This window comes from Acanthochromis polyacanthus, chromosome 3, assembly GCF_021347895.1.
Source record: "Acanthochromis polyacanthus isolate Apoly-LR-REF ecotype Palm Island chromosome 3, KAUST_Apoly_ChrSc, whole genome shotgun sequence".
NCBI lineage: Eukaryota > Metazoa > Chordata > Actinopteri > Pomacentridae > Acanthochromis > Acanthochromis polyacanthus.
Genome location: NC_067115.1, coordinates 26,566,994 through 26,592,130, shown reverse-complemented (window position 1 = coordinate 26,592,130; position 25,137 = coordinate 26,566,994). Strand labels below are relative to the sequence as shown.

At 38.9% G+C, this 25,137-nt stretch overlaps 1 protein-coding gene across 1 annotated transcript; it reads left to right on the top strand.

Annotated features, from left to right (window-relative positions):
* Positions 1-130: 130 nt before the first annotated feature.
* suclg1 (succinate-CoA ligase GDP/ADP-forming subunit alph) lies at positions 131-24,688 on the top strand. Its single transcript, XM_051945329.1, is given in 10 exon segments — positions 131-295; positions 2,198-2,298; positions 5,809-5,925; positions 6,129-6,341; positions 6,787-6,844; positions 7,392-7,475; positions 11,547-11,698; positions 17,419-17,572; positions 17,575-17,606; positions 24,086-24,688. Coding segments are annotated over 10 exon segments (972 nt in total). The 5' UTR covers positions 131-261; the 3' UTR covers positions 24,113-24,688.
* The last annotated feature ends 449 nt before the right edge of the window (positions 24,689-25,137 follow it).

The window sequence follows — 25,137 nt, the reverse complement described above, 5'->3', positions numbered from 1 at the left end:
TTCATAGTGAGTTGAGGCACTTTACTGCATACTGCATGGACATTTTTAACGCCTGTGTCAGAGTAATGCTAATCTAATTCACTGCTCCTAAAAATACTTCTATGGGAAAACATGAATCAGGACGTGAAACCTGGGCTTTAATTTGAAACGAAAAATCTTTTCAATTTCATCAAAGATCCAGATTTTTCAGGGATATATGTGGCCAGCTAAATTCCGTGAATGAGGTCCTCAGCCTCCGGTGTCATTGGTGAATGACCGAAGATGTCTCACAGCAGGTTGTTTGCCAGGCTGCTTTGTACGTATTTTTTATCAAATTACAGCACTGATAACTTAAAATGTTTAGCATTTTAGTTTCTGTTGCACATGAATGCTCTGTGGCTTTGTGCTGTACAGAACCCGAGCTTTTAAGGTTCTCTCAGTCCTGCGTTGACAGCCAACGTCCCCCTCGGTTGGCTGTCAGTTAGCTTACATGCTATTTAGCTATATTAGCTTGACAACCTTAGCTATACGTTAACCCTCACTTGCAGTTAGCCTGCAAGCTAGCTAACTGGCTAGCTTTAAGCTAACGTCCAAGTGAAATCTAACTTTAACCCCCCTGCCAACCAGCTGCCAGGCAAGTTTTCATCTTTGACCTTGCGTGCCCTCTTCACCAAAATGTGACTCGTCCTGTCGCTCTGTGGAAACTAGCTTATCAAAGGAGCTAATGTTTAGTTTTCACTTAGCAGTGATTGAGAGTACCAAAACTAGCCGTTCTGTCAGGTTGTTTGTAGGCTGCATGCTCAGAGCTTCATGCATTAGAAAGTTTGTCATTTAGGTTTGCTTCAGAAAATGTTTCTGCAGGAGTATATTTAATTAATACAAGACAGACACGATATCACATTAATTACATAACTGTCAGTTTGTTGAGGCATTTAGCTTAGGGGGGCAGCTGGGCTTTGCACAGTGCCATAGGTTGTTTTTGAGTGAGACACTGAATGCAGAGCAAAGTTCAGTCATCCATTGCTCTGTCCAGTACTGTGTTTGCTTCCGTTTGTTGTAATCTACCTATAGACTTTTGTCTGGTCTGACAAATCTCAGAATGCTAATTTGTTGCACGCTTTATGAAATTATTGTTCTGTTTTTGACCTTAAAGATCCTACAGACAGTTACTAAAAGTCATGGACCCCTTTTACCTCATTTCACCATTTACTTTGTCACTTGTAGTTGTATATGAAGTGTCCTGAGCAGTTGCATTCTGTTTTGATTTTTGGATATCATTGTTAAATCACCTGTTATAGCAGCAGCATCTGAATAAATGCTAGAAGGTACTTATTGTTTAATATAAAGTAGTTTATGAAATGTCACAATAGAGCCCTGGAGGATATTTTAAAACCTTGAACTTGAAAATATTTGTGCTTTTTTTGGCAATTAACTGATTTACTGAATAAATCATAATTTTTTTTGGTAATTTATTTTGTACTAGTTGACAAGTGAGCAATTTTTTTCAACATTAAAATCATTAATGTTTGTAATTATTCTAATTGTAATTGAAACCTCTATTTTATCAGTTACAAAGTCGGTCCCATAGTCATGTTATCAATGGTGTAGCATGTGGCTAGTTTGACCTATAAGGCAAGATTATGTAACATCTGCTGTCTGTATCATGCCAGGTTTACAGTTTATATAAACTTGATACAAGTCTTCTCAGTTGCTGCTATGTCTGAGGCTGGGATTTGACAACAGCTGTCTGCAGCTGCTGTAAACAGGGCTGATAAGAACTGATGCTAACTGAATTTGTGAGCTGCTGAACATGTTGATAATATGCTTTTTTGAAACTATACTTCATCACTTAAGTCCGTATAATGAGACATATGTTCTTTATAAAGCTGAAATTGTTGCTCAGCAACAGTAAAAGAAAGCTGCAGAAGCAAAGATATTGTTACCAGAGCACTGCAGTTGAGAGGACTGGTTCTTTACACTGAAGTGATTATTCTTATTTCAACCTTTATCTGTTCAATATGAAAAAAGTTTGAAATAGATAGATAAATGAAGCTAGAATTTGTTCAGTTCACATGTAAAGCCAATCATTTTGTATTTAAATGTAATAAAACATGTTTTCTATGCATGTAAAATATTTTAATGATTTATATTGAACTATGTGTGGACATCTGACACCTAAACACTTCCTATGCTGTCCACTTTCTCTCTCTCCATTCAGTGCAGCAGAGTGGAGTCAGGCATTGTTATACGGGGTCAAGGAAGAACCTCTACATCACTAAGAACACGAAGGTCATCTGCCAGGGTTTCACAGGGAAGCAGGTTTGTAGTCAAAACTTTATTATTGCTTCAATACTATCTGGATTACTGTAATCTTGTGAAATCTCGGCATTTCCTTTCTTCACACACAATTCCTCATTTTTGGTGAGTGTCTTGTGAGTGTTGGTGTTTTCTGAATGTCCGAGATGACCAGAGAGAAGAGATTCTAGAAGTGTATTATTTCCATCACTTGTTACATTCTCCCTATTGAGTTACAACTAGGTGTACCTGTAGTCGTGCATGGTTTAATTAGATAAGTAATGTCACTTTAATTCAAATAATTTTATTTTTACATCCCAAAATCACTGCTTTGCTTCATAGCACAACACCAATTAACCTTAGAACCTCAGTTAAGATCAGGAAAGACTTTGTTTCCTTTGGAAGAGCAGGTCTTAAAACTTACTACATTACTGGTCTCATGTCCGGTGTAATTTTTTTCTTGTAACCCCGAAGTTCCACATAATGCGATCGCGCCGCGCCGCGCAACGGAACGAAGCGCCGCTGTCTTGCTCCAAAAGTCAAAGCACACAGCAAGCGCAGCGCAGCGGCGCGCCGTCCGGATGGGGAGGGCTGCTCCTCCGAGAGGCTCTCGTGTGAACAGCGATATCACGCGATAAAAACGCATGATATAAACAGAAAATAAATAAACCGCACCTCATTTTGCTTCTACAAGGTCGCTCTGCTTGACCCAGCCACATTGCTCTGTGATTTATGGGCTGTTTCGGGGCTTTCTTGAGCTACAATCTTGATCTTGGTTTCATACATACCTGCAAACATAATTAATAAAGTAGTAAATTTGTATAACAATTATTAAAATTAAATTATACATCAACTTTTGGTACATTTGTGCGTAAAATATTCGGTCCAGTAAAAACTGTTTCGGTCCAGTAAAAAATTACTGTTTACTGGTCCACGGTCCAGTAATAAATTGTGCCCATTCGCGCAGACTGATAGTACCAAGTAAAAATTCTTCAGAGATTTCAGGAATTAAAAATATATCGAGTGTTTTTTAAAGTGTTGCAGACAAAGTGTAAAAATGACCAGGCGAGAGCACTAATTCATTTTGAAATTTGTTGGTCTTGGGCTATATAAATGCTAAAATTTGTCCTTGAGACACTTGATACTGCTGGAATATTTCTGTTGATTTAGTAAAAGTGTTGCCAGAGTAATTTCACAGCTTTAAAACTTGTAAATCATTTTCAGTGTAGTTGTTTTGAAGTGAAAATTGCATTCTTTATTTCGTTCAAAAAATGCCAAAAGCCATTGTCTTAGTCAGTAATAACTCTGTTTGGCACATTGTTGATCTGATTTGTCTTTTTTTTTTTTTTTTTTTTTTGAGCACTAAAATGATCAAGTGATTGTCTTTGAACCGTATCCAGGCAAGGAGGATAAAAATCTTGGCAAGTGTGTTCAACAGGCCAGAAATGTGGACTTTACAGATTTATATCCCCCCTCTGTCCCTGTGCACATTCCATTTTTCATCTTCCAGTTTCTCTTCAACATAATAAAAGGTTGTTAAATATAGTTCCAGTGAACACTCCGGGTAATTAGAAAAGGATGAGAAATGAAGCAAGTGCTATTGAGTGCACATTGTCGTGTCTTCCTGGCTTGATAAGCAAGCCATTTTTCAAAATTATTGTCCCAACATTTGCAATAATAATGACTGTCAAAAACAGCAAAGTTAGCAGGGTGAAAGAGTATATTACAAATGAGGGGGAAAAATGCTGATTCATAGCTTCTAATTCCTCTTAATAGGCTAGTTATAATTTTTACATTAAGGTCATTTATTTGCACTTGTAGCTACAAGCCTGCCTACTTTATATACATTGTTTCATCCTCTTCAGTGATATTAACCGACCTCAGACTGATAGGATTTGTTCAGCAGAAAATCAGTTAGGACCGACCTTCTGCGCTCATTTTTTTTTTTTTTTTTTTTTGAGAGAGTACAACTGAGATTCACTCACTAGATTTTATCTTGCAAAATAAATTCCACAGCTCTTAGTGTTATATCTGCTTTATCGTGTTTATTTTTCTCGTCAAACGATGATGATATTTGTAGGAACAGCAAGAGATATAATAGTAGACTAAGATAGCAAACTCTAGCAAGTATTGAGCTCCTAATGCAGTTTCTCCTTTTTTCCCTTTAGTAGCTTTAGGGCTGGAAAAACAAATGTTATTCTACTCCAGTTTAATAAAAGTCCATCACATATTTTCATACCCATATATTCCATATCAGCTTGACGCATCCCTGAGGCGATTTGTTGTTTAAACTGTGAAATGTTTACAATGTAATTGTTGAACTTGTTTTAAAAGGTCATTAACAGATGTTGAAGCTCAGTTTGGAGTCAGTGTTTTTGTGTAACTGCACCCTTATATAAATATCTATCTTAGCATTCTAGATCTCTATCAGATTGTAGACTTTTCTTCCCATGTCTGAAGTATTTGATAAGTAGGTTTTATACGAAGATTTACTCCACAGCATAACTTTGCACTAATTTACTCACAGAGGAGGTTATGGGATTAAGAGAATTAACAGCACAAGTTGCAGTGAGTCTTAATATAGACTACACTGATGCTTTGGTCAGGCCAGTATAAGCTCATTGCAGATGTGTTGGAATATGTGTTAAAGAAGTAAGATGTGTAAAAAAAGAAAGGCCAGCCAAAAATATGGTTAGGCTGCCTCTATGAACTTACCTTGATCACAAATCTTCAAAAAATGGGGCTTCCTTATGAAAGAAGCTCCATTCCTCAATATATTAACATTTTATTTCAAACGTGCAATACTGTTATTAGCCTAAAGGTCCTGCATTTGTGTCTTCGGCTATGTTATATAATGCAGAGCCTTAATTCAGCGAGGTATAAAAAAAAAAAGAATAAAGTGAACTCTTTGTGCACTCTTTCCTTAAAATGACAGCATGCACACACTAAATGTGTGTCAGAAATGGCAACAAAAAGTCTCTTGAGGCTAAGTTGTGTTTAACCAAACGTGAAACAAACTTTAAAAAATGTAAAATTATGTAAATATTGATGTGCTTCTACAAGCTGGTTTGAAGCAAGTGAAGGGAATAAAGTGCACCAACTGTATCAAGGCAGCCGCAGCATGTTGTCTGGTTCCTACATGGAAGTGACGGTACATGAAATATTTTTGTAAACTCTCTTTCTTAGGAGATATTTTACAGTCTGCACTGGAGAACATCCAAAGCAGCTTTACATTTGTTTTTCAAATGTTCAGCAAGGAGATTAAACCAAGCTTATACCATTATTCATTTGTCAAGAACATGTCCATTCCTTTGCATCGATTATATTCACCGGTAGCATCATCCCCCTACTAGAATCCAGCCTCACTTCGGTATCCATGCTTTTACTCTGCAGCACTCTTGATTAATACTCCATAGCAGCATATTTCCACTTTTCTCTCTGTCTGCAATGATCTCTTAATGTTGGCACTTTTAAAGTGTCTGTGCCCTGCTTCATTACACACACATACACACTTTGTTTCCTCTTCTGTCGTAGGGAACATTTCACAGTCAGCAGTCTCTCGACTATGGCTCCCAGTTAGTCGGAGGTGTTTCCCCTGGGAAGGGTGGCAAGACGCACCTCGGTCTGCCTGTCTTCAACTCAGTCAAGGAGGTATGTGTGACTCCTGATCCAGCCTTTGTGTGCCTTAAAAATCTGTTGTGTATTTCAAAACAAGACATGAAATCTGATCAGATTTGCAGCCAACCTCCTGTGAAGGACATTTTTTTAAAAGGAAACATTAGGTGGCACTATTTCATAACTGTAGAATTCTCATTTTTAATGCACCACCGATACCTTTTCATTCCTCGCCGCAGGCTAAGGAGGGCACAGGGGCAGATGCCACTGTGATTTATGTACCTCCTCCGTTCGCGGCAGCAGCCATCATCGAGGCCATTGACTCAGAGATACCCCTGGTGGTGTGCATCACTGAGGGCATCCCCCAGCAGGACATGGTGCGAGTCAAACATAAGCTGCTGCGCCAGAGCGCCACCCGCCTCATAGGCCCCAACTGCCCAGGAGTCATCAATGTAAGCGCACACACACACACACAGTGATGCATCTGGTATTGTTATTTTGCTTTTTGGTTATGGCTGAAAGGGCTGAAAGTGCAAATTCCTTCTCATGAGTCCAAGTATGAGATTTAATGCATTAATATTCTGGATCGTAAAAATAAAACCTTGAAGGTACATAGCTTGGTTACAAGGTATAGCAAAACTTACATTTAAAGGTGGAATAAAATTCTGAATTGGTCCTTTCTCGTGGGTATTTGGACAGTGGATGGTGTTTAAAATACAAATAATAAATGCAGAGAGAAATGTTTAATTCAGTAAAGAATAAAAACTATGTAGGAGATTGTGTTGGACAAGTCGTGAAACATTTATAGTGATATAGAGTAACCACCTTGTGCATGTATGTAGTTGGATTGTGCCTTCTTTTTTTTAATTAAAAAAACTGCATTGTATCTCTTTGCAGCCTGGAGAATGCAAGATTGGTATCATGCCAGGTCACATTCACAAGAAAGGAAGAATTGGTGAGATTATCTGATGTATCTATCAAATTTGTGACTTTACAGGTTAGCATCATTTGTTAGATGTTTACACATTTAGTTAATGTAGGTTGATTTTAAATGCTGAAAGTGATTCCCCCCCCCCCCCCCCCACCTACTAACTGCCTACAAGCGTTTCCAACAGCGTGGAAACAGGAAGAAACAGTCCTACTAATACCTTTCTTCTCAAATTGAACGTTTTTATAGCGCTGTACCTAAATTCTAAATTAAGCTTCTGCCATTGACAGATTGATAAGCAGCGTGTGCCGCTGCTGGCCAGTGAACCTTCACAGGAAGTCTGTTCTATAGTAAATCGACTCCCATCATCACCAAGGCAAAGGCAGAACAGCTGTTACAGAGCTCTGTTATGAAAAGGATCTATTTTGTTTTTTTGCTATTATGATGAAACAATTCAGTCAAAATCCAACTGAAAATATCAGCTGCATTTTTTTCACCTTTGACTGAAATGTTTTGGTGGTGTTTTTATGAATAAAATACAACATTGTGACTGTTTTTAATACCTTTCTTTCAGGCATTGTTTCCAGATCGGGTACCCTGACGTATGAAGCTGTGCACCAAACTACACAAGTAGGCCTGGGACAGTCACTCTGTGTTGGTAAGAAACCGATGGCCTGTGACGTTTCAGATTTAAACTTAGCACTTATGTTCATATCCAGCATTAAAAAAAGCTTTTACCGTCTTCCTGAAGTTGCAGCTAAAGTGTATGGCTTCATGGGCTGCTGCTGGTAGACACAAATAAAATTTTACATAGGATAGCGCAGGGACTTTGATATTCATATGTGCTGCATTCGCTTTAAATACAAGATGGTCACTTATTACCAAGCACTCAGCAGCACACACCTGTATTTAATTTGAGGCTTGTGGTGAATGTTGGCAAGACGTCAGATGTGAGTGATGGGATGAGACTTTCATCTTTATTAATTACTCCAGAGGAAAAAAGAACGTCTTATTGGACTTAGGAGTAATGAGAAGGTGATCGACCAAGTTCACCTCGCGCAAAACTCATCAGATGCTAATAGCACGCCGAATAGCACAGACATTTTGTATTAAAAAGGCCCTTGCCAACTTTCTGATCAGTGCTTAAGAGTATTCCTCTCAGATCTGAACATTAAAGTCGCTGCTATCTTTGAAAAGCCGTATCAAGATTGAACAGTCCTATTGAGTGGCTCAGATGGAAGCAGAAACTTTGCCTTCCTATTTCCAAAAGTCTTTGTCCCGAAAATATTAAGGATAGTGTCCCATTTCTTGAGCACTAACCACAATATCTAAAGTATGTTCTATACAGGAAAGGTTTTAAAATAAAGTGCTTTATAATATGCTTTTGTGCTGTTAGTTCTTTCATTTCCTGCTTTTTTATTTTATTTTTTTGTTTGTTTTTGAAGGAATTCAGTGCAACCTTTCTGATGAAGTCTTATTTAGATAATCATAATCGCACATATTGAAGAATAAAGCCAATTTTGCGACACCAAAGTAGACACATGGAACTTTTCCATTATCTGCCCATCTGTTCATTTCCCTTCTTTTCTTTCCTGCACCCCCTTACAACCACGTATTTGTAATTTATAGATTTCTACACATGCGGCTTTATAGCACAACCTGAAGCTGTGACATTATGCAGAACCACTTCTCTTGCTATTTATTATTATGCCAGATTCATTCATCAACCCCTACTGTCGTTCTCTGTAAAATGATGACCATGATTGTTTTCTGGATGATGTTTTATACATGTATATACAGACACGCTGGGAATATGAGCTGAATCTCTTTAAATGTCGTCAGGACATCTGGACATTATGTAGTGACAACATTCTAGCCAACTCTATTACATCTTGGCAATACATCAGAATTAAGATAAATTGTTTTGCAAAAACAAATTCTTTTGGCCAACTTATCTGCCACTAGAAAATCCATATTAAAGACCTGGTCGGACACCAGCATTAAATGAAAAACAACTTGGCTTCATTATTATTTAGACATTTAAATTCTAGAGTATCTTATAGCCAGACTTCATAAAGCCTGTGCCACAACCGTATTAAATATTGTAGAGTTCATTAAGGGGGTTTATTGGTGGGTCTGCTAGTGACTTCTTAAGTTTGAGTATGACCTAGGGGCTACAGCAAATTACACTTAATACAATATTTAATATCACTGTCATCTTTGTTGCTGGTAATGTGGTTCACTTTGAATATCATTCATGTTTTTTTTTTTCTTGGTGTTGCCAGGTTTTTTTTTAAATAGTATGAATATAAATGTAGGTGACATTTTGTCTGTGAAGATTTGTCTTGTGGAGGTTTGCCCACGCTTTTATAGATCCTGGTGGAAATTATTCTTGAAAATTATTACTGCACCCTCGTGGTTTGCTGAAGCTCATGTTCCTTGGATACGAAATGAAAGGCATCATTTAACTACCATGCAGAGATAAAGGTGGTCAGGGACAATTGAAGTAAAATTGAAAAATGGTGTTCCCATAAACCTCAGGTCCAGTTTAACTTTATTTCTGACAAAAATTTAAAATGAGTCTGCAGGAGTGGTTGGGGGTGCGTACCAGTTTCGTGCAGAGGCCCTCAGCACTCAGTCCCCCATTCGATTCACAGCCAACCAGGCCTTTACTCTGTCATTTCCCTGTTGTCTTTTTACACATTTCTAGTTTCCGTCCACTGTCGATAACTTGAAGACTTTTTCCGACATTCGCTCCTTTTTTTTTTAACCTGAACATGTAGGCTTCCTGTCTGAATGAGCACCTGATCACTTTTCTGTCAAACTTGCATTGACAGCCAGCCATGTTGGACTTAATGACATATCTGCATTCCTTCCAACACATGCATGGATAGACATGCAAGTAGCACACTTTGCATTGGAGGGAAACAATTTGAGGAAGACTTTCTCCATACTTCTGTACCAATACCAGTCCAGAAACTTTGTAGATGGTACAGATGACACAGTTTGTGTGCCAAAATCACACCTTTCTCAGTTACTTAATCCTACTATTTAACATCTATTGCAGAGTGAAGTCCATGAAAATAAGACTTCACTGCAAAATCTGCATGTCAAATTAATGAGACTCACTAATACAGTAATAATTGAAATACTGGTTTTGATAAAACGTTAACAGGAACATAAGTGTAGTTTTTTTCTTTCAGGAGTCTTTCCTCTGCGTTTATTATGAAGTATCTGCAACAGAATCCACGAGTGTCTCCACAGCAAGAGAACTGCACATAACACAAAAGTAGCACCTTTATTACTCAATAAAGTAATAAATGTTCCTAGCTAATAATAATTAGCTAGGAACTAATGGCTTTACTTTTCTTTACATCAGACAGGTAGACTTTGACACAGTTAGCTTATAAAGTTAAATTACTTGTTATGGAGTGGCCATAGTTGGATAGACTTTTGGTATCCAAGACATACACTACCATTCAAAAGCTTGGGCGCACTTATAAGTGTCCTTATTTTTGAAAGAAAAGCAACCATCACTCCTGTGTTCTAATGCTGCATTGTGTTAGCTAATGGTGTTGAAAGGCTAATTGCTGATTAGAAAACCCTTGTGCAGTTATGTTAGCACATGAATAAAAGTGTGAGTTTTCATGGAAAACATGAAATTGCCAAGGTGACCCCAAACTTTTGAACAGTTGTGTACATACACTTTAATGGTTATTTGCTTAATAAATTTGATCTTAGTAGAGTCTTCTGTTTACTATTGCATCTTTTATGTAATATGCATCAGTTGATGTACTGTCCAGTCTTGCATGTTTGATAGAAATCACATGTGCTCTTTCATCACTATAGTGGGTCTAAATGAGGCCGTGATGAACTTAATGTAAAAATGACCTACGTCTTGATGACAGAATGCTGCAACTTGACCAGATAGAACTTCCAGTGTTACTTATCCTGTCACTGAAATGGGCTTAACAGAGGCAAAAATGCCAAAAGATAATCTCACAAAAAATAGACTATGCATTTCCCCATGGCTCTGTGGAGCTTTTCAGTGTCACCCAGGTCATTGTTGTAGTTGCTGGCACGACCCTCATTGAGTTGTTTCCATATACAACAGGCAGCTGTTACACAATGAAAAACCTTTGATAGCCCCAGTGTGAGCTACCCACCCAGCACCAAATGCTGGACAGACAAAGCTGGTGTCCTGCTAATGATTGTAGAGCTGCCACATACTTTTGTAAGGAGTTAGTGAAGACCAAAAACAGACTTAAAAGGAGATAAGTTGTTAAACTTGGGTCTGACAGGTTTCTGGAAACATGGTTCCAAATATGTTGGCTATGTAAATGTGACCATTCACTAACAAGCTTACCATACTTTCAGCAAGCTCTAAGAAGGCCTGAAGCCACTGGATGCATGCTGATGATTTCTATTAATTCTGCTCAGTGAAAATGAGACAAAATACAGCCATTAAGAGTAGCAAAAGTTGACATAGTAAGTGCTTAAATGTCAGTGAAATCAAATCTCTGAAGTAACAGTCAATGTGTTCCTGTTACACAATTCAGGCAGAGCAACCCCAGTGTATCTTAGTGCTAATTGTCAAATCATATTAGCATGAAGTTTGCTTTTACCTTCTTCCCCTAAGCTAAACAGCTGTGGGATCCTCAAATATTCACAGGAATGATCCTTTGAGAGTCTTGAGTACACAACATGTGTTTGCTTTGTCTCCTGCAAGGTATCGGCGGGGATCCATTTAATGGCACAAACTTCATAGATTGTCTGGAGGTGTTCCTGCAGGATCCCAAGACGGAGGGCATCATTCTTATTGGAGAAATCGGGGGGAATGCGGAGGAGAATGCAGCAGAGTACCTGAAACAGCACAACTCTGTAAGGAAATCAAACACATGACACCTATTACTTTGTTTTACCTACACCACATCCAGTATCCTCTTCTGAAGCGCTCCGCCTCAGCAGATATATCCGTTCACCTAAAAAATGTATCCTTTCCGAATTAGCTCTCAGTTATGCCCTTTCAAATCTGTCACCTCTAGTGAACGCTAAAAGCCATTATGTGTCGAGAACAAGGCGACGCTATGAGCGTGTCCTTTCTTTCTGTTCACGGCCTCAGGCTTCCTGTCTTACTTTTCTGTGTCCACGTGATTGAGTGGACACAGCTCTTTATCTTGTGTGATCAAGATAAAGAGCGACAGATGGGATGAAGGTATGATTCACAGGACGTGTTCTAGAAATCGGCAGTGTTGATGAGCAGTGAACCTTTTGTGATGCCCACATGTGACAAAGAGCAGGAGGGTGATGATTAGCTGATGTAGCCAAGTGGATGAGAACTTGTCGTTGACATTTTTAACTTCAGGAGGACCGAACTTGGCATTTTGCGACTTGCAGATTTCTTTTAGTGTTTCAGTGTGTGTTTGTTTCTGTGTGTGAGTGTGTGTGCTTAAAGCGCTCTTGAGCTGAGAAATGGATTTGATTTGCCCTCGACTGCTCTAATGCATGCAAATCTCCTGCTGGCGTCTCAGGAGAATAACTTCTCTCACTCGACAAATAAAGGACAAACACCCCCCACCCAATCACCCAGAGTGTTGACAGCGAGGGACAGTTCAAATGAAACACATGCATGAAAAAGCCCAGCAGAGCGTAGGAGTAAGCTGCAGATCTCCTGTTGAAAGTCAATTGTGTAGAACATCGTACATAAAATAGTGTTCTTAGACCTTGTTTTCAACAGTAAAGAACCGCACAAAGATGTCTGGGGACATGGTTTCATAGAGCTGCACATGACTGAGAATTCTGTCAGTCAAATTGGATTTGGCTACGAACATTTGAATATTTGTTCCTTTTTCATATCTGGCAATCAAAAAAAAATCAGTTCGCATAAGCTTCACTGATGAGTCAGACCACATTAACATAGTCAACTGAACCAGAGCCATGTTAACATATTTTTGGGCATTTAAAAATCAAGACAATTGGATATGATGCCAAATTTGAATTGCAGCCTATTTAAATTACAGACATTTGTTAGTCTACCACATACACTACCAGTCAAAAGTTTGGACACACCTTCTCGTTTAATGATTTTTCTTTATTTTCACTTCTATTTGCATTGTAGAAACTGTCATTCGTCTTTACTTAGCTGATTGTTTCTTGCCATAATATCAACTCTAACAATTGTCAAATAGGACTGTCAACTGTGTACCAACCTGACTTCTGCACAACACACCTGATGGTCCCAACCCCATTAAGAAGGCAAGAAATTCCACAAATGAAGCTTGACAAGGCACACCTTAAGCTCATTTAGAGAATGTCAAGAGTGTTCAAAGCAGCAAAGGGTGGCTACTTTAAAGAATCTAAAATATAAAACGTGTTTTGACTTTTTTTTTTTTTTTTGTTTACCACATAATTCCATATGTGTTCATTCATAGTTTTGATGCTTTCAGTGAGAATCTACAATGTAAACAGTCATGAAAATAAAGAAAAACCATTAAATGAGAAGGTGTGTTCAAACCTTGGTAGTGTAGATTTGTCATAAAAAAAACATATTTTAAAAAATGTAACAATTTACAATAAATTCACTGCCTTCCTCCTAATCAAATAACTGATGTGACCTCTTGTTTCAAATGGTTTGCCATGTTAGATATTGAATGATTTTTCATTTCAGCACGTACTGATATGTGGATTTATTTATTTTGCTGGCAAACGGCTAGCTGTGCTGCAAAATACAAACATATTTAGAATTTCACTTATTCATAACCCCTGATTTAAGTGTTATCTCTGCATTTTTGTAAGCTCTTGTCTTTTTCATCCTATTACTGAAAAAGGAAAACACTCAATTTATTGTCAAGGGGTCCTTGACGAATGATTCAACTTGCAATGGCAGCTCTGTTGTTTTTTGCTTTGAGTCAAACTTAACGTTTCTTGACTTGAATACATTTAGATTTGTATTATTTGTTAAGCTTTTAACACGTTAGTGCCAGTTCTAATTCAATATTTTTGTCAAACTTAGCAAGTATCTACCTCAGTCTGCTAGTTGTCTGTTCTGTGAGTGCACTGAAAAAATCTGGCGTTCACTCACCGCTTTGGCTTAATGGAAAACAAAGTGACTCACGTTGATCAGCACTCTTGTGCACATTCATGCTTGTACACAGGGCAGGGGGAAAGGGAGGGGAGAGAAGGAGGTGGGGAAGAGAGTGAGAGAGACTGTAAATCTGAATATGTTAACTGGCTAAATATCAACAGTCTTCAGAAATGCAGATACTAGCTTTAAAATTGAGCTCATTTGCTTCATCAGGACTGCATAGATGTAGTTTGGTTAAATTTGATCAGCATTGACAGCATAAGCAGGGAACTCGCCACCAGCTAGCTGGTTGTAGACCTCAAATTTCACATCTCAGATTGGATAAATGGGCCTGGTTTAGTGCCTATTAGCAACAGTTTTTATCTGTTGGAGGAACCACTGACCAGTCACACCCCAGCTATGGAGAATAATGACAGGAAGATGGCAACATGCATGAAACCGTTCCCGCAGTCAGCATGTTTCTTTATAGACCATGTTAACAAGCCACTTGCTACGGCTTCAACATCTCTTGAAAACAGAACAGATTTTCTGCTCACACAAAATGGCTTGTTTTCCCGTCAAATAATCAGATTTTTATTGAACTATTTACTCCGCCAAGGAACGCGACAGAGTTATGTGACAGTCGGCGTACGTTTGTCCTTCCGTCTGTCTGTCTGTTAGCAACATTACTCAAAAATGGATAAATGGATTTCGATGAAATTTTCAGAGAAGGTCAGAAATGACACAAGGACCAACTGATTAGATTTTGGCAGTGATGCAGCTTACAGTGTGGATCCATGGATTTGTTAAAGATTTCTGTATTATTTCGAGAAAGCGGCACAATGTCACTGTAACTATGACAAGTGAACACTACATCAGCTGCCTACTGATAATCACATGATTGCCATCCTACTACAAATCCACTGGACTTATCCATCAGAAATCATACAACGACTGAGCAGCCTTGGCGCAGTACTGAGTACTTTTACTGTGATATGGTGCTATTGAACTGGTATGACTTAATACTGACTGGTTAATTTCTCCACACTGAAACAACAGCTCTTTGCATAGTGCGGTACAGTCCAATAGCAGAACACGCTCTGTCCTCCAAATAGCCGTACAGTTAATTCATCACCTCTCAAACAGTCTCACCTGAACATTATAACCTCATGTTCCAAGACTGTTACTTTTAGCGTGGTGTTACTCATAAACTAGTAAATTATTATGCCTGACAGTCTTCCCGCTGAACCTCACACTTCAAATCAGCGAAAAGAACACTCCAGCAAAGACTACAGTAGCGCATGTGGTATCAACAACACTCTATATTCTACATTTAATTGGGGACATGTTGCTGACAAGATGAGGAAACTATTTTTTAAGATGCTGTATTTCACATTTACTTGACAAATTATGGCACACTTGACACACAATGAATCGAATGCTCGGTGAAATTAAAGGTCGAGTGTCGTGATTGATTTGTGTCATGCAACATTAAATGTATTGAACCCGTAGTTGAGAAAGACACATTATACCAAAAGGTGAGGAAGTATTGATTTCAGTTTTCATCAGCGTTACAGTCGAGTTACTTCACGCTGTTTATCTACCGGCAACTTAATTCTGTGAAATTCAAGAATACAACCTCATACTTCCCGCAAGATTCTGCTGTCAGATTTTATGATGCAGGGCATGTTTCAACGTTCAGTCTTCATCAGTGGTGATGTTCGCTATTGCCAACACGGCGTGGTCTTAAAATGTCACCTGTATCAAATTCTGGCTGTCAGAGTCTCAAAGGCTTTGTGAAGTCAGAATTTTATTTTATTTTTTTTAAAGTATAACCATATTTGGCTCATGCATATCAACTAGGTTGGCATATTTGGCACCTAAGCTGCTGTAGAGTTTTAATGATTTTCTTTTTGTGTGTTTCTACTTCAGCCTCTTGACTTTTAGACCAGCCTGTCTCCACTGACCTTAACTAAAGCCTTTGTAATTCTGAGGAAACAGTGAAAATTAAGGCAGGTCTGGAGGAAGTCTGAGCTTAGAAAAGTGTTGTGAGTTTTTACACACGTGTCAGTCACTTGTGCTGCCACTATCGTGTTTATAAAAACATATAATTGTCTCAATTAGACTTTTTAAATCTATCAATGCAATTCACTCACTTTGGATCAGGCTATTTGTGTTTGTAGAACAAAGCCTCCTCCCGCCATGTTGGCACACAGACGGGGGAGCTACCTTATTGGTCTCATAATTAAGGTAATAAATCTGCACCGCTAACAGTGGAAGACAAAAGACTGGTAAAGCGAATAGTAGTATGACTCCCCTCCCTCTATGAATTGTTACTTAGTGCCCAGGGAGCCAGGGATTAATAGAGTAATTAAACCTCTTTCGTTTGAGGTAGATTTAAGACTCGATTCACATGAGGGCGTTTTGTTTATTCAGAACGTGATTTGACTTACGAATTTGCGTGGGATGTTTCTGCTAATTTACTTCATGCTTGCATTTTTCAACACATAGAACAGATGCTTGTAACATATTTAGAATACTTTAAAGTGATATTTGCACTCTTTCATCATTTCCCTGTGAACTGTGCAAGTGTTAGTGTCTCATTAGTGCTGCGTGTGGAGCCAAGGTCCTCAACATTTCCCTGGCAGACATACGTCCTGCTAGTCTTAATTATCAAAAGTCATCTCCAGTTTATATTTGTGGCTGCCATCTTGTTCCTGCCAGTGTCAGGTTGGAAATTTGGAACTGAAATGCTAGTGGAAGTGGGTGTCTTTGAAGGACCTCGCTGTATTGCTTTGGCTGTTAAACATGCCACATTCACTCTCTGGAAGCACTGTGCCAGATGAGCCACGGCCTCCGTTGAAAACCTGACACTAACTGTGTGTGTGTGTGCGCACGCACAAAGCCGTCCTCTGCAATTATGTTGTTATTCCTAAGTATGAAATATCAGCTCCTGTACGTGTGCACATACACACAGAGACGGCGTCCCTCTTGCTGGTTATGATGTTATCGCTGAAGATGAAATATTAGCTCTCTTCACCTTGGAAATGATCTTAACTGTTGAATGTAGCATCCATCAATGAGCAAGCAGCATAGACAGGCGCTGGGCTAATCAGTGCCTGCATGACTAATTACCATTTCAGAAATGAGATGATATGAAATGGCAGGAGCCTGAGCCCCTATCTGGTCATACACCAGCCCATGCAATTAAATGGCTTGATTGACCCTTTGTTTTAATAATGCAGGCTGAGACAGAGATGGCTGGTTAGACAAGCCTGTCACCATGGGACTCTGTAATGTGACGACATGCAGTGTTTAATTTCTAATGAACGGCTAAAATGCAGGTGCAGAAAACCAATTCTCTCTGTTTTTGTACATCCCCCTCCCTGACTTGTTTCGCTGCCTTCCTTCCTGCTTTGGTGTTTTTGCTAGCTGTACTCAAATATCACACCTTACCTGGAGCTCGTTCGACTTTTCCGCCCATCTCCGCCTCATTTTATGCTCATGTTGTTCTTTCTCTTCTTTCCCTATTGTCCAGGGCGCTAAGGCAAAGCCCGTGGTGTCCTTCATCGCCGGACTAACCGCTCCTCCCGGCCGGAGGATGGGCCACGCGGGCGCCATCATTGCTGGTGGAAAGGGCGGAGCCAAAGAGAAGATTGCAGCCCTCCAGTCAGCTGGAGTTGTAGTCAGCATGTCCCTGCTCAGCTGGGCAGCACTATGTTCAAGGTGAGTGCTTTGTCCCAAGTAGATTTACACTACCGGTCAAAAGTGTGGACACACCTCCTCATTCAGTGGTTTTTATTTGATTGTTTTGGACATTATAGATTCATACTGAAGACATCAAAACTATAAAGGAACACACATGGATTTATATTGTAAAAAAAAAAGTCTTAATCTTGGTTATTAATCTACAATGTAGAAGATAATACAAATAAAAAGCACTAAATGAGAAGGCTGGTAGATATACAAAGACTTGAACAATGGTGGACTAAGTACTCTTCAAGTATTTTCTTAAGTTATTGTAATCTCACTTTTATTATTATTTTATGTACTTGTTTACATTTCAAAGGGATATTTTTACAATATTACAGTTCAGAGCTATAATTAATATGCCATTAGTTAACGCGTTGTGGTTCAGCGGCTCGCAGGCGGGCCGTTTTGATATCTGCATAAGCATTTTTCAAAATAGAACGACACTGCCAACGCGATGATTCAAACACTATACACCCATGGAAAGCTGAGATTCTCATGAATCCGCCGGCATAAACCACTTTCAGATGTGATTACCACAGCGGGTAATATAAACACATTTGTCCAACAAACACAAAACATTTAAAGGGCGCAACTCACCTTTGGACGCTCTTTTACTGGTCAAAGATGAAAATAATCCACAAAAACCGGCCAGAATCCAAGCTTCGGCATCCAGACAAAACTACCACGTATAATATTTTGTCCAAAACATGTCTTGATAAATATTTTACATACACTACTGCTCAAAAGTTTGGGATCATCCAGGCAGTTTCATATTTTCCATAAAAACTCACACTTTTATTCATGTGCCAACATAACTGCACAAGGGTTTTCTAATCATCAGTTAGCCTTTCAACACCATCATCTAACACAATGTAGCATTAGAACACAGGAGTGATGGTTGCTGGAAATGTTCCTCTGTACCCCTGCGGAGATATTCCATTAAAAAATCAGTCGTTTTCAGTTAGAATAATCATTTACACCAATTAACAATGTCTAGACGTGTATTTATGATTAATTTAATGTTGTCCTTCATTGGAAAAAAACTGCTTTTCTTCAAAAATCAGGGCATTTCTAGTGACCTCAAACTTTTGAACGGTAGTATATATATGACAGCCTTATAAAGTAGAACACAGTACTACAGATTAAACTACTGAACATTATGTAAAGCAGTTAAAACATACTCTAACTCAATCATCTCTTCAGCATAAATTGGTGTTTCCATGTTATGAGTCATTACTAATAATACAATTACATAAATGACATATAACCCTTTCAAAGGAGTAATTCTACCTATTGTGCACTTTTACTTTTCATCAAAGTGCATTTTACTGAAAAGATTATGTTTAAATGCAGCACTTGTAAGTCATTTCTTTCATGGTGCAAGTAATTTTAATGCAAAAAAATAACGCAGCTAGATGGATAAAACCTTTATTGATCCCACAGCAGGGAAATTTACAGTGTAACAGCAGCAAATACAAAAAGAGTTTGAATAAAAAAGAGCCAATGTGTGCATGAAGACAAAACAACACATCCAGATTTATTAGTTCAGATTTCACTAAATTAAATGATGAAAAATCCAGTTTCAGCAAAAATATCCACGCTTCTGTTTAACTCGCGTGACGGAAACTTTGTGTTTTGGTCTATGAATTAGCACCTTGCATCACATTCTATTTCTATTTCTGTTAGAGCTGTGGCTTATCAGAATATGAAGAATATTTCCATACCCATCCATCACCTGCAGGACAAAAAGCCATCATTTCTTCACGCATCATATTCGTCATTTGCTTTCTCACCATCACATCAAAGTAATTTAAAACTGCTCGGCCACAAGCTAACATTGTCCACATAATGCCTTTAATCTCAAATATATTGGACTTGTTTCCTATGCTATTTTTTCTGCACTGTTTATCAGTCTCCTCTGATCTTTCAAGGTCATGCACTTCATAACCCTGACCTCTGTATCTGCCTGTATTGTACAAAATCTGTGTAATCTCTCAAAAAATAACCAAAAATACATTTTGAGCCATTTTTTTACACTTAGAACTGCAGAGAGTAATTAATATGACTTTTTATTATGCTGTAAATATATGACATAAATAAAGTAACTACCAAGGTCGCATTTCAGGTGATGAATAAGCAAGCTAATCAGAGCTGATCGATGGTGTAATTAGTGTGGAGGTAATATAATCACATGATAATGACACCGTAATAATGCCTCCGTTTTGGCTCCAGATCAAATATTATGTGATACGGGTCAACTGTAGCGCCATCTTTCATCACGGAGCAGTTACAAATGTGAGAAGGTTTACCGGAAACAAGAGTTGACTTTTTTTCTCGTAGCAGCAAGTTTGAGATTGAACTTTTAATATGCCATAAAGAAAGGCAGGAGAGAAGGGCATAAATGAATAAACGTGTGTTGACAGTGGCTGAGCTGGCGCCGCTGCCTCTTTATTTCAGTAATATCTCGAGGGGGGGGGAAGCACTGTTAACAAGATGTATAAAAGTGAAAGCATGTATTACGCCCATTCATCATCTTATACTTTCATTACCACTGCTGGCGCTGCTGCACGCAGATATAGATTTACATGACTTTTTTCCCCAAAGTTCAATTCATAATCATTGCGTGTAATGATGAAAAACGTGCCGTGCGGTCGCTCGTTTTGTTGTGTTCATGCACCTCTGTTAATCTCATTGACCGCTATAATCAAACTAATAACATGTAAGAGGAAAAAAGGCGACGTAATGTTTTGGATTTGGACAAAAATAAAAAAAGAGGAAAGAGGACAACAGTTAATCTGCACTATCTGCACTAGCTTTGCCCAAATGACAAAAGCATGTTTCTGCAAATGTGGATACATGCGTCATCATGTTTAATCAGATATTCATCATTCATAGGGCTATGGTCGTGGTGTTTTTTCTCTTGTTGGCATGAATGTAATCTTAGCAAATTGACCACCTTCCGTGTCGGCGGCATGTTTATGCAGGGTCAGGTTTTCAGTCAGACGTCTAATTTCGAACAGCAGGAACACACTCACTTCTAAAGTAGTGTATCATCTAATCGAAGAAAATGCTTTCTGCAGATGGGTTTGTTTTTGTCCTCAAAACTTACATAAACGCATCCTCCGTGCACATTTCATCATAAAAGCAATGACGCACAGCAATGCAAACAAGACACGGCTTGCTAGTGCTGCCTCCACCGTTCGTCTCGCAATAGTTACATTTTCATTTCTAGCCATCAGACAGGTTTTGGTGAAAATAACGATATGACAGGCCAAATAATATTTCCGCCTCAGATCTTGTCTTGTGTATTCTTTACCCAAACCGAGTGTGTGTAATGCGCATTAGATGTAGAAAAATGAAACCATGACAAGAAGTGGTTGGGATTCCTGCGTACTGTCAGCTCCGAGTTTATCAGAAATATAGTATTTCAGCCACGGATTTTTTGCCTGCAGGAGATGCAAAGTAAGTGCTTTTTATCAACTGGAGAAGTTCAAATAAGGGATAAGAGAGGAATATAGACAAACAGCCACTTCATGGCTATCTGAACTAGAAATGCCTTCATAACTTAAAAGGGTTTTAAAGGTTGTGGAAATGTTTTTTTTTTCCGATCTATCTTTTATTCATATTTGCGTTTTTCGAATCGTGTGCTGCACTGTTGGTGTCATCTTTTCCATTATCGATGTTGTAATTGTCCCCAGGGTTGGCGGTTTGGCTCTCCGTTTGATTGGTGGTTACGGCCCGTGGCTCTAATATAAAACTGTCGCTGTTTGTGATGCCTGACACAGTTCATGATGGAAAAGGATTACACCAACGCTCATGTTTCAACAGTTTCTTGTGCATGTTTTACTTTGCCCACCGTTTTTGTTTTTTTGTTTTTTCCATTTCATCTTTTTTCTGAGTAGGATTAATTTTTCTTTTCACATACATCCATTACAAGTTTTTGGCTCAATTAAACCTCTGAAAATGTTCCTATATTCATTTATACCATGAAATATTCATGAAGTGATTAATCAACAGTTCAACTTTTAAGATCTATTAATAATAAATCCTAATAATAATAAATTTTATTTGTAATGCACTTTTCATTCAGGCAAAATCTCAAAGTGCTACATTTAAGATATAAAACGTGTAAAACAAAATGGCATGTAATAAAAATGGAGCAATCAGATAAAATAACAATAAAAAATAGAAACATTGAACATGTTAAAAGTCCTTGTTCTCAAAACCTAAACTAAGTTGCTTCACTCAGGATTTATTTATTATACAGTAATATAAGGAAACAGCAATGTATTAATACAGGGGGTCCTCGGTTTATGACCTCCTCAGCCTTTCATCGTTATGTCAGAATTGGTTACGTGGAACTGGGTGGTGAGCGGAATGAATTCATTGTCACGCCACGCTATAAGACGGCTTTGCTTTAAAGCCGCCTTTTGTACGCCACCTTGGATTGTGCCACATTCCTTAACTTTTTTTCCCTTTCTTATGGCCCAAGTGTCATCCAGTAGATCAAGTTGTAAAACAGTGCGACATATTCTGTTACCTTCTTGTAAAATGAGTCATACATGCATGAAAGTCTTTGGTATTCAATGACTTTTCCAAAGACCTGATCGATATCGTGACGCACGAAGTGGCTTTGTTTACATTTTCGCCGAAGTTCCTACTTACAGCGAAAGAAAACTGAACTCCAACGTAAGTCAAAGACCCCCTGCAGCTGGATTCCATTTGTGCTTCATTATGATGCGGAATCGTCTTTTTACCAACTAAGCTGTGCCCTCTTCAAACCAAAAAGAAAAGGCAAAAACATAAAATTCATTCCAGTAAAGTAACCGAAGTAAAACTAAACTTTAGAAGTTTTGGCCAAAATATGTGTGTTCTTGTAAGGCTCCGTATCTCAAAGAATGACTAAAGCAAACTTGAATTTTCAGTGCAAGGACAAGGTGTCAGTAAACTTGTGTTTATCTGGGAAGGGCTTAATTCATATGCAAGGTAGAATAATTATGACCTTTTCCTTGTTTACAAAAATATCCCCAACTCATAATCACAGTCGGTGCCATCGTGCCTCGCTCGATAATAACAGTACAGCTTGCATGTATGGACGGTCACACAGACACACATTTAATCTTCAAGATTTTGTTTGTGAATAAATTCAAATGTCCAAGGAGGTGCACCGACCATATTACTACGGCTGCACTCCTCATATATCAGAGCCCAGGAGTGTCGGGAGCTGTTAACACTCCTAGCTTGAAAATGTCTCGCTTTTCTTTTCGCGTCATTTCCCCCCCCTGCTTTCCTCAGCTTCAATCCAGGGGTATTTTCGCACCTGTTGCTCGAGAATGGCAACCTCTACTTCCTCATTTTACTCCCCGTCTTTCTCTCTGCATGTCAAATGTCTATCACACCAAAAGAAGAATAATAAAAATCCTCTGTGTTTTCTCTCTCCATCACAGACAGCTTCTGCTCTTTATCCTGCGGATTCCTGTTTTACCCTTAAGTTAGCGTCTGCTGCTTTCTGCTTTTGACACCATCTTCCTCCTTGTTTCTTCTCGCTCTTTCTATCCTTCTACTTCTTTTTTAAAAAATCCTTCTATTACCTCTACAGCTTCCTTATAAATTCCTGAACCTCTTTTCATTCCGCTTCAACCCAGCCTCATCTGTAAAGCAAAAATCTCGCGAACAAGGCCACGACTCCCCCTGCCTCCATCTAAATGTCCTTTCATTCATGTTGTCCTTCCTCAAAAGTCAGAGTTTGATAGGTTGCTTCTATCAAGTATTTCAGATTTTTTTTTTTTTTTTTATTTGAAGAAAAACAAGAACCTTTTCCTCCTCAAGGTGGCAGTAGACCTCCAGGTATGCACACAGCCGCAGAGAAATGGGCCAACATGTGCAGGAGCACTTGTGTGTTCTGCAGACCTGATAAATGACATTTGCCATTAAGTTACTTTACCCCTGTGGAATGGAAAATTCTCAGGGGAACGACGTGTTCTATCATCCACGATTTGTGTGATATTTCCCAAATTGAATATGTAAATAGCGACATCCTTTTTAATGGCTAACATAATGCTCTCTCATTTATAGTCACATGGTTGGACTGTGCTGATAAACACGGCGACTGTAACCCGCATAAATCAGATTTCTGCGGATGTGTAGCCTCTATCAATCACGAGAAGTGAGCTGTTTTAATGTTGACAACTGGAACTTACTGACACGTACGCGCCGCGTGATTTGCACTCTCCAGGAAAAAAACAACAGACACTCCAAAGCTCGAGCCGCCTGTCCCCCACCACCGCGCCGCCTCCTCCCCTCCACTCCCCACCCCCTCAACAGCAGATCTGATACACGGGATCAAAACAGAAACTGTGCGAATTCTGCATGAATAAATCATCCGCGTCTTGTCTGTCTCACTTCATTTCACGTGTTTCTCATCTTCTTTCCCCTCTGTGTCATCTCCGCAGGAATTTGAGAAGAGGAAGATGTTGTAAATCGTGCGGGAAGGCAACCGACCTTTTACCCCCGCCTCAAAATTGAGACGAGGAGCCTGATTCTGGAGGTGGATATGCCCTACGGTGTCTGTAAACCCTGATTATTTCAACTACGATGCGCACATCCAGTGTTTATTGTAATTTCTGCCATGAACTTATACCTTGCACATAACAGAAGAATAAAAACATAGTGTCTTAATGGTATCCTAAAGAACTCATTGTACACAGTCAAAGCTTATAGGTGTGTTCTTTTCTTCTTTTTTTTTTCCCTTCCTCCACACAATGTCAACACCTGAGGAACGATGATTTGTTCCGTTCTACTCCTGCTTAAGATGTATTTCATCACCATTTCACCGGCTGCCCACCTGAATAAGAAGTATTTCTCATATCATTTTGCACCTGTGTTCTGTCTGTGCTTTCTCATGGCACATGTGAGAAACAGATGTTGTACCATTTATTGAATGTCTGTTTCCAGATTTTTAGCGTTGAGCAGCAAGCCTCACATGCAAATGAATTCAAAAGGCGCCAGTGACATTGTACGTTCAGAATAAATTCCAAGGCGAAGCGTTGAACACATTTCAGTTGTGTGGTGATGTAGAAATATACCACTTGGTTGTAGTCATCCCTTCATCTTGAGTGGAAATGGTTACTAAACAAATTGATTAGTCCTTCAAATGATAATGGCAGTAGTTGACATTTGTTGGTTAAATGCTTTAAGTTCTGGTCACACAGTGATTTCAAAAATTCCGTGCCGTCAGTGCTGAGCTTTGCAGCAGTGGACAAAGCCATCATAGGTAATGTGCTGTACCATCCATTTTTATTCATCCTCCTCTGGTGAGGATGAACTCCTCACAAAAGCTTTTCGAGAGAATCGACGCCACAGATGTCTCTTGAATAAACCGTGTCAAACTGTGTCCGCATAGCCTGCTAACCGTTATTTAGCGAGGTTTATTCCGCCTCATAACTCATTATTCAACAAACAGTGAACAGGGTAAAGTCTGACATCACGCCAGCTCACTAGCTTC